The following is a 14,615-nucleotide window of genomic DNA, read 5'->3' as shown; positions in this document are numbered from 1 at the left end:
CATCGATTAATATTCTTATTTTTCTGGTCAATGTTAATTGACGAAATTTGCAAGTCGACAATGTTAAAAAGTATTTTAAAAAATAAAACAGTTTAAAATTATATTCATTCAAATTAGTGTATATGATATCTTAAAAACTAAAAATTATGAATTCTTTTATCCAAGGTGAAGAACCAAGAAAAACAAAAAGAAAATCTTATACATTTTTTTTCTTCTGTTATACATGATGCAATTAAATATCTTAAAAAAGTAGAAAAAAAATGAAGAATGTAAGCCAAAATTTGGACAAAGTCAGAGATAAAAAAAATACGAAATAAATTAAAGTTCTAGAAAAAAGGAAGAAGAGTATATGGAAGATTGAATTGATTTAGAAGACATGAATAAAAAAAAAAATGAATAGAAGAAAAGTAAAAAGAGAAAGGAGAGGGAGTGTCCCCATCTGATCTGAACGGGACTTTTACCGTGTATGTATGTAGTCCATACTCTTGACTCTCTCTCTCACCTCTTCTCTTCTTCTTTCTTTTCTTTCTCTCTGTTCTCGCAATGGCTCATCTCTTCAGGGACCTATCATTGGGCCATTCCAAGAGAGACACAACGCCGCCAACCATAATGCCTCCAAAACCTTCCGCCCTTTCTTCCGCCGACGACCTACCCTCTCCGCTCGGCCAACTCGCCGCCAACCTCTCCGATTCCGACCTCTCCCTAACAGCCTTCGAGATCTTCGTTGCCGCCTGCCGCACCTCCTCCGGCAAGCCGCTCAGTTCCGTTCCCAATCACTCCGCCGCCAATTCACCAGGCCAGAACTCGCCGAACTCGCAAGCACTCCAGCGATCCATCACTTCCACCGCTGCCAGCAAGGTTAAGAAGGCCTTCGGCTTGAAATCGCCTGGTTCGGCCTCCAGGAAGAGTCCTGGCTCCGGTTCGGCTTCCGGTTCGGGCCAGGGAAAGCCGAAGCGGCCGTTAACTGTCGGAGAACTCATGCGGAACCAGATGAGGGTTTCCGAAGCCATGGATTCGCGCGTGAGACGCGCTCTTCTCAGGATTTCCGCTGGCCAGGTCATAACACTCTTCGCTTAATCCACTCTTCACGTTTTTCGCGCGTCCTGCAATGCATGTAACAAGTGATGGTTGATCTGGTTCAATTTTACTTGCTTATCGGTTATCACTGAGGTTTTAAATTGCGGCCACTGTCGAGGTTTGAACGCAATCCTTGATGTTGCCAGAAATTGTGGACAAATGTGGCTGCAATTGCGGTCGGCGAGAGTTCAGAATCCTTTGATCTGCTATTGGATTCTCTCAAGTTTTTCGCGTGCTTGTTACTTTGATCCAAATATAACTAAGACGTGCTCGAATGAACATATTCGCGAAGTGCTAGTTAACTTGTTCTTAATTGTTGCGTGTGTGGAATTGCTCGATATATGAATATATATATATATATATATATATATATATATATATAGTGTCATTGAAGCTTAACTGAGTGTATGTTCGTTGTAGGTTGGAAGAAGGATTGAGTCTGTGGTGGTTCCGCTTGAGTTGCTGCAGCAACTCAAGGCTTCGGATTTTACTGATCAGCAAGAGTATGTCGAGTGGCAGAAAAGAACCTTGAAGGTTCTCGAGGCTGGTTTAATTTTGCATCCACAAATGCCCTTGGATAAGTCGAATTCTGCGGCACAGCGTCTGCGACAGATTATTCATGCTGCATTGGATAAGCCTATAGAAACCGGGAAGAATACTGAATCTATGCAGGTTCTTCGTAGTGCTGTCATGTCTCTTGCAAATCGGTCGTATGATGGATCTTATGCTGATTCATGCCACTGGGCAGATGGGATTCCTCTGAATCTGCGGCTTTATGAAATGCTTTTGCAATCATGCTTTGATGCTAATGATGAATCGTCTGTTATTGAGGAATTTGATGAGCTGATGGAACAAATTAAGAAGACCTGGGGCATCCTTGGATTAAATCAGACGTTGCATAATCTTTGTTTCACTTGGGTTTTGTTTCACCGGTTTGTTGTCACTGGCCAGTTGGATTTGGAACTGCTATCTGCTGCTGATGGCCAGCTGGCGGAAGTTGCAAAAGATGCGAAGACAACAAAAGATGCAGAATATTCCAAAGTTTTGAGCTCTACGTTGACTTCTATATTGGGGTGGGCTGAGAAGAGGCTCCTTGCATATCATGAAACTTTTGACCGGGGTAATGTTGAAACCATGCAGGGCATAGTCTCTTTAGGGGTAGCAGCAGCTAAGATTTTGGTTGAGGATATATCCAATGAGTATCGCCGGAGGAGAAGAAATGATGTCAATGTGGCTCGCGAAAGAATTGAAACCTACATCAGGTCATCACTACGCACTGCTTTTGCTCAGGCAAGTTCATCTGTCAGCCGTTGGTTTTTCCATTTAGTAAAAGGTGAATGACTTAGGGTTATGATATACTCGGATTACATTGGTGCTTGAAGAGGGATATCCATATGTGGTCTAATGGATAGTTTGGTTGTGTTGATAGATTTTGATTGTAAATACATTTATGCCTTTAGTTTCATGTTAAATTCTTGATCTATCAGCCTCTCTGTATTTTAATGAATGTATATGCTGAAATATGCTTGTTTTGCTGCTGCATAGATAATGGAGAAGGCAGACTCCAGCAGGAGAGCATCCAAAAATCAGCCAAATGCTCTCCCTGTCCTTGCCATCCTTGCGAAGGATGTAGGTAGCCTGGCAATCAATGAAAAACAAGTCTTCAGTCCAATACTTAAGAGGTGGCATCCTTTGGCAGCAGGTCTTGCTGTAGCCACCCTTCACTCATGCTATGGAAACGAATTAAAGCAGTTCATATCAGGTATCACAGAATTGACACCTGATGCGGTTCAAGTGTTGCGAGCTGCCGATCAGTTAGAGAAAGACCTTGTGCAGATAGCAGTGGAGGATTCAGTGGAAAGCGATGATGGTGGTAAAGCAATTATCCGTGAGATGCCTCCTTATGAGGCTGAAGGGGCAATTGCTAATCTTGTGAAAATATGGATTAAAACTAGAATAGACAGACTAAAGGAGTGGGTCGATAGAAATCTGCAGCAAGAGGTTTGCATCCATTATCTTTTCTTTTATTACCAGTTGATAATTTTCATTGGCACTATTACCTATGAGAATTGTTGCGGATGAGCATTTTGATACAAATTAGGAGGGGGTTGGAAGAACTTTTATGGAGATTATTGGAGATTTTGAAAACACCTTATAATTCCTAGAAACTCTTGAGAAGAGCTATAAGTTTCTTTGTAAAGATTACCAAGATAATCCCTTTACCTTATTTCAACATTTTTATTATCAAATATATAGCAAAAGCTCTCGTGTGATGGGAACTTATTGGTTAAGTACTTGGTGAAGTTGTTTGTCCATAGGCTCATGATTTTACAGATGAAACATCATAAATTCATTTTTGAACATTTGTATGTTGTGTATTTCTTTGCATGATGATATTCTCTTAATTGATTAGAGATAGCATGTGTTTGTTTTTCGTGTTTTCTGGTTATCTGCATTAATTGAATGCCCATGTCATGAACTAACTTAGTTTACTGTGTTATCCAATCCTAGGTTTGGAGTCCTCAAGCAAATCAGGAAGGATATGCTCCATCCGCTGTTGATGTTTTGCGGATTATAAATGAGACTTTGGATGCTTTCTTTCAGCTTCCGATACCCATGCATCCTGCAATGCTTCCTGAAGTGATGAATGGCCTTGACAAATGCCTTCAGTATTATGTCATCAAAGCAAAATCTGGCTGTGGTAAATGATGTTGAAATTTTATAGTTGAGCACTGGAGCTCTGATATTTGGCATCTTTAGTAACTATTCTTTGTTTTAATATTCAGGATCACGAAACACATTTCTTCCAACAATGCCAGCGTTGACCAGGTGCACTATCGGTTCAAAGTTTCAGGGCTTTGGGAAGAAAAAAGATAAATCTCCAAATCCTCAGAAGAGAAACCCTCAGGTTGCAACAAATGGGGATAGCTCTTCTGGAATACCACAATTCTGTGTTCGCATAAATACTTTGCAGTGGATCCTGGGTGAATTTGATGTTCTGGAAAAGAGAATAATTACTCTTCTACGGAACTCTGAATCTGCTCACGTGGAAGATTTTTCAAATGGATTAGCAAAGAAGTTTGAACTATCTCCAGCTGCGTGTCTTGAAGGAATTCAGCAACTCTGCGAGGCTGCAGCGTATAGAATTGTCTTCCATGATCTAGGCCATGTTTTATTGGATAGTTTGTACGTTGGGGATCCATCATCTTCAAGAATTGAGCCATACCTTCAGGAACTTGAACGGAAATTAATGTTCATTTCAGATACTGTTCATGAAAAAATTCGCACACGAATTGTTACTGAAATAATGAGAGCTTCCTTTGATGGATTTTTGCTTGTATTGCTTGCTGGAGGCCCCTCGCGTGCTTTTAACCGGAAGGATTCTCAGATCATCGAGGATGATTTCAAATTTCTGAAGGAATTGTTTTGGGCAAATGGGGATGGCTTGCCTTCTGAATTAATAGATAAGTTTTCAACAACTGCGAGGTCTATCCTTCCCCTTTTCAGAACTGACACAGAGACCCTCATAGAGCAGTTTAGACGGTTGACCATGGAGACGTATAAATCCTCCGCCAGGTCTAAACTTCCATTACCTCCCACTTCAGGACAGTGGAATCCGTCAGAACCAAACACATTGTTACGTGTTTTATGCTATAGAAATGATGAATCAGCTTCCAAGTTTCTGAAAAAGGTATATGATCTACCTAAGAAACTTTAACAACCCTGAGAACTAGTTTATGGAATGGCAAACTGTGATGTACTTGGGAGTGGGATATACGATCTGTTAACTGTCTGGTTCTGCTGGTGTTTAGTGCGACGTTGCCAAGCAGGTAATTTATGTGAGTTGTTCAGCAAGACCTACGTCAGGATGGGTCCGTCCTGCTAGACATTGGGAATATTGTCCAGAGCCTTAGTGCTATCGGCAGCATATTCTCCAAGTCTGAAGTGAGGCAGCATAAATGTGGGCCATGATTATGGCTGGCTTATCTGGGAAGGTAGTTGAATATTCTTTCTGATTCATTAATTATTACTAGAGATATCTCACGGTGGTTTATTCTGCGTTTAGCTTAAGTTTTTTTTTTTTTTTGAGAGTTCTCTCTATATAATATGAAAATGATATCCTACGTTCTCATTATTCTTTTGTTAAATTCCTTTGGATTGGGTTTCCCCTTCTACTAGTATGAAATGCAGGAATTGTATAATATAGCCCATTTGTTGATTGAAGTTTATGCAACTTTTTCTTAGTATGAATGAAAAGGCTGGCATTGATTGTAAACTGGGATTTAACATTGTATATATATATATATATATATATATATATATATATATATATATATATATATATATATATATATATATATATATATATATATATATATGCTAATGCAGCACTCTTATGTAATACATACATCTTTCTTTAGTCAGACATATTTGGTTTTTGGACTTATCCGAAGGAAGTTTCTGGTATGGAATGTTGAGATGTGCCATGTGTGGACAGCTAAAGCACCTTTAGGTGCTTGAGTTTGGAAAACGCAATCACCGGGTTCTCATTATCCAGCGGGACCGGAATAATTGATTGCTCTTATTGTACCAATCGTATAAAATTTTACACTTTAGTGACCCACCAAAAAATTAAAAATTATGAAACTAATAGCCAAAGTTACATAAATGCCGCGATGACAAACAAATTTCTGAATTATAGGCACTTGTACAGCAAATTCATTTAGCTTTACACTTATGATTTGAACAAAAAGAAAAAGGGAAGAATGGCTCGTTAAATGTAGAAGTGAAAAACGAAAAGCGTAACATCTTGCTTGTAGTATAAAAATGTGTTGTGGATCAGGAAATTGGAGATATGAATTCTCAAATATATTTTCCTGGTTTGATAAAAAATTAAAATCAAATGTATGCTATATGCTGTAATAATTTTATTTTTTCTGTTTTATATCTGGTATCGTAAAACTAAGAATGTGACAAAAATTGATACGCAAAATTAACGATATTGTCGTTTTCGTTTTGTTTCTGCGAGTTCCACTGGCATTAAACACGTAAGGGTCATTTATGTGCAAAGACACACCGTATAACGGAAGAAAGGTAAGGTTTGGGTGGGGAGATTGTAATACAGATAATGTGGTACCGAATAAAACAAGTGCAAATAAAATGATCAACAAGAGTGAGTAGTAAATGGACATACCAATGGTGCAAAATGGAATGATCAAATAGCTCATTACTTTTTATGTGAAATCCTTTTGTTCAGAATGGTATCATGTTTTACATTTAGATACTGATTTTACGCCTCTGAAGATTGGAGACACTCCTTTACAATTTCCTTGATCCTTCTCTTCATTAGTTCATCTTTTACTCCAGCAAGCATGTCTCGGTAAAACATTTCCAACCTAATTAGCTTCCTATGATCTGCAGTCCCTAACATCTTCTCCCATTCTTTTCCAATGTCAAATGAACCTGAATTCTGCAACGAATCAGGGATATCTTGCTCATCAAAGGGCTTTCCAAAAACAGAACCATGTAGTATACTGGCATATTTTCTAATCACAGATAACTTTGTTTGAAGCAGCTTCAGCTCATTCAATGCTGAGGATAGTTTCTCTTCTACTTCATTTGTTGCTTCAGTCTCATTTTCTCTAGCCTTATCTTGTTCACCATCGCCTTTTACTTCCTCTTCCTCAGAGTCCTCCATCATTTGGGGCCATAGTACGAGCGTGGGAGTGTAACAATCTATTCCTTTACCATCTCCAAGAACTCCACTTCTTCCCCTACCCCAAGACCACATTCTATATCCCCCTTTCGCAATTATAACAGTATGTGCTGCCCCACATGCAAGTTTAACTGGATCTGGAAATTTAGGTTGATTTGGCTTCCATGACATAAGACGGGGAGACAGTGCATCACCAGAATCTGTTCCAGCTCGACTAGCATCAGGGCATAAGCCAAGACCCTTCTCCATTCCCCATGACCACACATCCCCATCTGAGGAAACTACGCTTGTATGAAACAAACCACAGTCAACACAAATAAGGGATATATTTCGTGGCAATTCTTTAACAGGTGTAGGAAATAATGTGCTTTGTGTTGTTCCATGCCCAAGTTGGCCATTATCTCCAAGGCCAAAGGTCCAGCATGTGCTCTCTAATGTGTCACTAGTTTTCTTTACACGAGTGAGCAAAGCAGTGTGATAGGCGCCACATGCCACCTCATAGGGTGACTCCTCATCAAATGTTTTAACAACTTCCGGATGCAGCCTCTTCTCTCTATCCCCCAACCCTAATTGACCACGGGTATTATAACCCCAAGAGTAGCATACTAGATCTTCACCATTGTATGATCCGCCAGCACTAACCAGTGCTACGATATGCTCATTTCCACATGCAACCTTGACAACAGATCGACCCAGAAAATCCAGAACTGGAGTTGGAGTGAAACTGCTTACGAGTGCTAACTCACCTTCTTTACTTTGTTGTGGGCAGTTTCCCCACATCCAAAGGGTTCCACGGTTATCAATGGCCAGAGACATCATTCCTCCAGCTTTGACAGCACATATCTGTGAAAGTTGAACGGTGTGAAGTCACCTTGGTTTCCGTTTTAGATTAAGAAAATGAATGCAACTCGTTTATACCTTAAGTGATGTTTTGGCTTCTGTTTCAGACACACCCGATGAAGAATTGACAGTGTGCAATTCAACAAAACTGTTCAGTAAGCGGGGCACTAAACAATAGTCTCCAACATCATATTCATTGTCATGTGATTCCTCTACATTTGTACCAAGTTGACCATCCATACAGTAGTCAAGGGTGTAGGTGCCAGTACAGAGCATAAATTCAACAAACTTCTAAAGTAAAAACAAGCGATATATATTAACTGAGATGAACCAATGGATTTCAAGCATATTAAGGATACAGAAATTGTAACCCCAAGACCAAACAGCTCCATCATCTGTCAACACAGACTGAAGAATTAGATGGTGGAATACCTTCAAATTCAAATCAGAAGAACCAGCCTAAGTTACAATAGATGTGTTTCACATCTGTTTGACAAATCTATATTCAAGAATACCCTCATCAGTCTTATGATGGGTTGGCAACAAGGTTACTAATAATTGGGAAACTTTAGCCAGAGTTACCATCAAGGGAAAAAAATTCAAATCTGGAAATCTGAGTTAGCAGACAACACTTTATTATTTGACTTCTGTGTTCACATTTCAGCAAACAACAATGAAAATGAAATTATACTGCAGGAGGTCACCTGCTCGTTATGGAGCATTTAAGATGAAAATTAATAAGATGAACTGTTCCTCTTAATAACAATAAGCTGAGGAAGTAAGTAACTATATTCTGATGAATTTTTATTTGTTCTTGTCCAGGTGACCTAAGAATTCAGCAAAAGAGAAACAAGGTCTGATGTATTAAGTTTTATTCTTGAACAAAAATCAATTTGGAGTTTATTTCATCTATTTCTGGCCAGAACGTTACACCACAATTTTAATCAGAAGACAATTTTCAAAAAATGATAGATCTATTCAAGGAACAACACTGAAGACACTCAAAGAACTGCACTCGACTTTTCTTTCTCTAGATAGAACAAAACTTACATGCAGTTAGCTGTTTTGTTATCTTATCAAAATTGAAACTGCATCTGGATAATTTATATTGACCATTTAGGCAAGCATTTTTTGTGCAGATTTTAGAAGACGAGATTATATCTCATTGGAGTACATAACTAATAGCATCCAAAGAAACGCACCTAAGTTTAGTCGTTAGGATATCTATATAAAAAGGGGGAAATTGAAAAGTGTGAAGTATTAGATAACCTGAAAGAGCGAGACTATGATAAGCACCAGCAGCAATTCCCACGATCTTGACATTGTCTTGTGTTCCATTTGGGTTTGCGTTTCCAAAGTTGAGTTGCACTGGAAAAAGCTCGTCCTTTTCTGAGCCATTCCCAATCCTTCCAAACATTCCCCTACCCCAACTGTAAACACCGCCATCACCTTCAAATCACAGCAAACAATTCAACCCTCAACTCGACACTTCACACAAACAATGAAATTTGAAATTTCAATTTTCTTTCCCAAAAAAATTAATTGGCCTACTCACCAGTAAGAATGAGATTGTGTGCTTCTCCGGCAGCCAAATCAACCACCTTACGCGATGGGTTGCCGGACTTATGAGGTTTCCCGGCGTCCTCCATTGCTTCCGATGAGAACTCACAAAGCCACGACACACGCTGTTTATCCCAAAGTATGTACATACATATAGCTCTCAATACGAGACACGAAAAAAATTAAAATAAAACACAAACGATATTTTACTCTCACAAATAAATCCAAAAGATGACAAGAAAAAGAAAATTATATTAGTTTAATTTTAAATTTATTAAAATTATAATAATTTTTTATTTTACATTAAGTAATATTATACATGATTGGAAGTATTTTTATTCTTAAATCAATCCATTTATACTATCTTTAAATATTTAAGAATGATCTTATATTTTAATTTACTATTTTGGAAAAACATGAAGTTTAACTTTATATATTTAAAATAGTAATACATTGATTTTATATGATTTGCATTTATTTTTCATTTATTCAAATAGGTGTATAATCTGCCAAATACTTGTTAAATATATAAAAAATTATATAGTAGAAACTTGTCTTGTATAATAAGCTAGACCAATTATCCTCATAAATTTTAAAACTAAACTAATTAATCTAATGTTTAAAATAAAAAAATTATAAAAAAAAATAACACATGAATTCAGTTTGAAAGAACCTTTCGTTCGTTTTTAAGTCAATAAATTTTATTTCATTTGACTTTATTTAAAACTTGTGGAAACGTTATGTACACACTTTTTCAATAATAAAATAAAATTACAATTTTCTATCTAACCATTACTATAATAAATAAAATGGAATTATAATATATATATATATATATATATAACATTTATTTATTTATCTCTTATTTTTTCTTATTTTTAATCTTTTAAATAAATATTCTAAATGAAATAGGAATGGAATTTCTATAATTACTTGTAAAAATAGTTAATTTATTGTTATTTAAAATAGCAAAAAAAAAGTGTATATAAAAAACTAACTTTAAGAGTATTTTCTTTATTAATTGTTATAGATTATAGATAAAAATAAATAATTCTTTCATTAAATTTCAAAGAATTTTTAAAAAATAAATATTTTCTGAAAATTCAAATATTACTAAATTCATTTTAAATTATATTGGAGATTTATTTGGAAATCGAACGTTCCTCTCAGACCATTTCATTTAAAAAGAATAAAAAGTACATCCCATAATATTCTATATCATTATTTCTAATCATGTAAAAGGATGGAATTAAGTTGACATTTACAATTTAGTGTCATTTAATTTAAGATTTGGTAATAATTTTAAACGAACTAATATTTCAAAAGCATTCTATTTTCAACAAATTAAAATATAAAGTTTAAACAATTAAATTTACGCAATTGATTAAAACAAATCTATATTTTTACTCGAAATGAGTTATATTTATTCAAAAAATGAAAATTTCCATTTTTGTCAAAATCAGCGTTATAACTTATGATTAATTTTGACAGTAGCTTAACGTTTGAATCGGTATATGTTTTCTGTCTTTCATCTTTCTCCTAGTAAAACACCTCTGTTATGTCCAACTATGACTCTCTTTTTTTTTTCCATTTTGAAAAGAACCAAATTGCAGAGTATGTGTTTAGTGAAAACAAAAGCAAGGAAACTGGTGTTGTTCTATATTTGAAGACTATAAAAGGATAAAAGAAGTATGAACTATACAGAAACAATACACAAGTATTCTGACTAATCATAATTGCAGCATAAACAATTTGAGTTAATTTTGATTATGATTCATTAACCACACATTATGTACATGAAACTCAGCCAGTGCAGAGTCCCCCAGCAGGTTCTGCCATGTCATCTTCACTAACATACGCAGAAAGGTTCAGATACTGATCCTGCTCCGCCCTGTCCCTCCACCGCGCTCTACAAATCACACAACTCGCCGATCTTCTTCCCCTGCTTCTCTTCCACCGCATCAAGCACTCTTCATGAATAGGGTTACGACATGTCCCACAAGCAACCAGCTTTTGCTCCTTCACCATTTCCTCAAGGCAAACCGGGCACGTCGCACCCTCCTCCGTCTCTATCTCTGCCTTTCTTGATCCTCCACCCAAGAACAGTTGGTGGAACCTCTGCCGGAGGCTGCCCCCCGCCACCGCCTCCGGCAACGTGGGCTTGCCGAGGAGGCGTTGGAGCTGGCAGGGACGAAGGGTCCTCCTCCTTAGACAGACATCGTCAAGGGAGACGCCCAGAACTCGAATGAAAACAAAGAGGATGTGCTTGCATGGGGTTGTACGATCAGGGCAGGTGCAGGAGGGGGTCGAGGAGAGGGTGACCGTGTACACGTTACCGGTGGCGCCGAATATGAAGAAGGTGGAGCCGGCACGGTGGAGGAGGCGGAGACGGTGGCGGAGGGCACGGACTATCCGGTCGGAGATGGGTTGGCTGGGTTTGAATCTAGGCGGGTGGTGGTGGTGGTTGTTGCTGTTATTGCTGTTATTGGGATGAGAGTTTGAATTGGAGGCATGGGATTCCATTGTTGAAAAACGGGGAAATTAAGGTTGAATAAGGATTTAGGATAAGAGAATAATGTTGTTGGTTGAGGGTTATGTAGAAGAGGTGTGGCTGGGATTCGTTGTGTAGTTTTGGGGGACACGTGAAGGAATAAGAATGGATGATGGTGAAGGGAATTTTGTAAGGTGTAAAATTCCAAACCTTTACTTCCCAACTTCCCTTTTCTCCCTACAATGGTGGTAAACCATGCATCACGCTTTAGCAATTCACCCCAAAACCTGCAACTCATACGTACAATGCACACTTTCTTATTTACTTCATCATATTTTAAGATTAACTCCTATGAATGTATGAACTATGGTTTTTGAAATTTGTACTGTAATATGTTGACTTGCTATGAGGAGTTCTTATGCAGTTTGGTTAAAGTATAAGAACAGATCCAGATAGTTGGCAAGTTATTAGAAATGCTTGCACTCCAGTGAATCTGCTCTTCAAATTGACTCCATATAGTCACAAAGTGGGACCAGAGTCTCTTATCGCACTGTCAAAAGAAAAACTAAATAGAAAGCCCACGAGAAAAAAAAAATAACACTATATTTTCTAAAATAAATCTAACGTTGTCAGAAGTTTTCTAATAAGGAAAAAAGAGAGAAAACTATAGATCAGGGATATGATATACAAGAAAAGGAGAGGTAACAAGAAGATACTATGGAAAAAAGTGTTTTGAGTTTTAATAAATTTCAGTCTATATGATAAAGAATAATTTTAGAAAAGTGAACTGTTATAATTTGTTCACGGGTTGAATAGATAGATTTAAGTGCATAATCTAAAACCAAGCAATTTAGCCCCACTCATACGGCTTGGCCCTGGCCCATGTGGGCTGGGGCTAAAAAAACCCACAGGGCCAAAATGCCCCCCACTAAAAAAGCTCACAGGGCTAAAAAGTTCACAAAAGTCCTGTGAGCTTGGGCCAGCCTATGAGCTTTTCTATAAACATGAAAAAAAATTATATGACAAAAGTCCAAGCTTCCAAATCTCAATTAATTGTACCAGCCATTGCAAGAGAAATAAAAACATCACTCACTTAAATTTAAACATAAATCAGAACAATCCATGCCAAAAAGAGATGTGATTTCATACAACACATTCACAATTATACTGTTTTTCCATTCATAAAAGGATATTATCATTAACATATCCTTTCATCCAAAGATCCAATAGCTAATAGACCTTAAGAATAACACTCTAATAGCTTGAGCTATAGAAGACATCATAGATTGCCTGGATACAGCCACTTCAAGTATGATGGTCAAAGTCTATGTTGTCCTTACTAAGATATTTTGATATCACTGGAAAACAAAAGAACAAAAAAAATTAGTCTAAGTGCTCAATAAGAGTACCCTTTGTCAATGGAAAAAAAAAAAACCATGTAAGTAGATATAAATACAAAATGTATGGCTTATGAAAGAAGATTTTTGAGTAAAAATTAGTGAAAATTAAACCAAAATTCTTGCTCAAGCATTTTAGTCATGGCATGAATCGCAATTCCATGTATCTTCCAAGATTTACATAGTTTGTTGCTCAACTACCATTTTTTTTGGCATAACACTCTGACTAGGCACCACCAGATAGCAAATATTTGTACAGAATAGCAACTTAGATGGCTAGAAACAATAGCATTCGCAAATGGTTCTTTTCATGGCTTGAAACAATAGCAGTAGCAAATGGTTCTTTTCAAAAAATCAGTGTGAATTTTTCTACTCGGCATATCAGTTTAATATCATCCACCACATCATGTGGGAGTTTAAATTTATTATGTATGTAACAGAAAATAGTATCAAGTCATGTTTACACTCCAAAATAATCATGCTTCTTGTGGCGCCAGTGATGGACTGTCCAAATTAAATTTTCAATCACATGGTGTACAAATAATATATTATAATCACAAACTAAATAGAAAGAACAATAAAATCAAGTTCGGAATTTAAAATAAACTAAGGATGAGAAACTAGGCAATTCACTTTCATGGTTTGAAACATCAAACTTCAGTTTTTTAGCAGTATTATTCTCTGTTCAAACTGGTATATTCAACATCCTCAAATATGCAAAATAAAACTATTTCGCGCAAAACTCTGTAAATTTTGTAAAGGAAATGGTGAAAACAAATTTTTTGTTATTAATGCCATCCCCTTTTCAAAATCATGAAATCTATAACACAAGAAATAAGGAAGTACTTCTGAAATTATTAGTGAAACAGATCAGCCAACATCACAATAGACACCGCGAAACAAAACTCCACCAAAAAGCTAAAATCCAAATTCACCCACATGCTACTAGTCATAGGTGAACCTTACTACATAACCAAAAGCACAAAAAAAAAAGGAAACAACCATGCCTATCCAAATATTGCGATCATTAACCTATGAAACTACAGGGGTTTTATTCTGTCATATTAAATCTAGATTATAGAAGTTTCCATGATTTCTTTTCTATTTTGAAGAACTCCCTCTAGATCTTACTGAAATGCTTTCCAAATAGTCGTATCTATATCTTCCTTGAAACCAAACTCAAAATATGAAACTGAACATAATCCATTTTCATTAAATATTCTAGCCTGAATGACAGAAAAGCACGATATAATCCATTTTCATTAAATAAAACTTGACAATTATGCAGCCTATAACGAGAGTTGATTGGAGACACACTTTGAAAGATAATTTGAAAAGCAAGATTGACTAATGGATAGAAATTTGGCACATGGAACAAATAAAGGACAATATGAAAAGTAAAATACAATGGAAAAACAAAAATAAAGTAACTTACATGTAAAAATTATACTGTTTTGGTCAAGGTTTGTGGTCTTTTCTAACCTTATAAATCTGAAAAATTATTTCTATCAAAGCAATAAATAAATTTTTGATT

At 36.6% G+C, this 14,615-nt stretch overlaps 3 protein-coding genes across 3 annotated transcripts; 1 reads left to right on the top strand and 2 right to left on the bottom strand.

Annotated features, from left to right (window-relative positions):
• The first annotated feature begins 449 nt into the window (after positions 1 to 449).
• LOC114162755 (elongation factor Ts (DUF810)) lies at positions 450 to 5,353 on the top strand. Its single transcript, XM_028046721.2, has 5 exons — positions 450 to 1,056; positions 1,498 to 2,367; positions 2,623 to 3,078; positions 3,589 to 3,778; positions 3,864 to 5,353. Exons 1-5 carry the CDS (start codon positions 544 to 546, stop codon positions 4,793 to 4,795), a joined length of 2,961 nt encoding a protein of 986 aa, XP_027902522.1. The 5' UTR covers positions 450 to 543; the 3' UTR covers positions 4,796 to 5,353.
• Positions 5,354 to 6,274: 921 nt separating this feature from the next.
• LOC114164294 (Regulator of chromosome condensation (RCC1) family protein) lies at positions 6,275 to 9,357 on the bottom strand. Its single transcript, XM_028048903.2, has 5 exons — positions 9,189 to 9,357; positions 8,903 to 9,082; positions 7,993 to 8,028; positions 7,712 to 7,869; positions 6,275 to 7,636 (listed from the first exon to the last, which is right to left on the bottom strand). The coding sequence occupies exons 1-5, from the start codon at positions 9,340 to 9,342 to the stop codon at positions 6,368 to 6,370; spliced, it is 1,797 nt and encodes a 598-aa protein (XP_027904704.1). The 5' UTR covers positions 9,343 to 9,357; the 3' UTR covers positions 6,275 to 6,367.
• Positions 9,358 to 10,871: 1,514 nt separating this feature from the next.
• LOC114164222 (SWIM zinc finger family protein / mitogen-activated protein kinase kinase kinase (MAPKKK)-like protein) lies at positions 10,872 to 12,254 on the bottom strand. The gene has a single exon (XM_028048808.2). The coding sequence runs from the start codon at positions 11,714 to 11,716 to the stop codon at positions 10,997 to 10,999; it is 720 nt and encodes a 239-aa protein (XP_027904609.1). The 5' UTR covers positions 11,717 to 12,254; the 3' UTR covers positions 10,872 to 10,996.
• Positions 12,255 to 14,615: the final 2,361 nt, after the last annotated feature.

The sequence above is a fragment of the Vigna unguiculata genome, chromosome 9 (genome assembly GCF_037176805.1).
Source record: "Vigna unguiculata cultivar grain cowpea cultivar isolate G323 ecotype 2 chromosome 9, ASM3717680v1, whole genome shotgun sequence".
NCBI lineage: Eukaryota > Viridiplantae > Streptophyta > Magnoliopsida > Fabales > Fabaceae > Vigna > Vigna unguiculata.
Note: the sequence above shows the minus strand (reverse complement) of the source record. Positions and strands in the feature narration are given on the sequence as shown.

Excerpts from the sequence above, each read along its gene's own strand:
- LOC114164222 (XM_028048808.2), bottom strand. The coding sequence starts at position 11,716 with ATGGAATCCCATGCCTCCAATTCAAACTCTCATCCCAATAACAGCAAT.
- LOC114162755 (XM_028046721.2), top strand. The coding sequence starts at position 544 with ATGGCTCATCTCTTCAGGGACCTATCATTGGGCCATTCCAAGAGAGAC. Across the intron at positions 2,368-2,622 it reads TACGCACTGCTTTTGCTCAG|ATAATGGAGAAGGCAGACTC; the intron begins GCAAGTTCATCT and ends GCTGCTGCATAG. Across the intron at positions 3,779-3,863 it reads CAAAGCAAAATCTGGCTGTG|GATCACGAAACACATTTCTT; the intron begins GTAAATGATGTT and ends TTTAATATTCAG.
- LOC114164294 (XM_028048903.2), bottom strand. The coding sequence starts at position 9,342 with ATGTACATACTTTGGGATAAACAGCGTGTGTCGTGGCTTTGTGAGTTC. Across the intron at positions 9,083-9,188 it reads ACACAATCTCATTCTTACTG|GTGATGGCGGTGTTTACAGT; the intron begins GTGAGTAGGCCA and ends TGTGATTTGAAG. Across the intron at positions 7,637-7,711 it reads AAGCCAAAACATCACTTAAG|ATATGTGCTGTCAAAGCTGG; the intron begins GTATAAACGAGT and ends CAACTTTCACAG.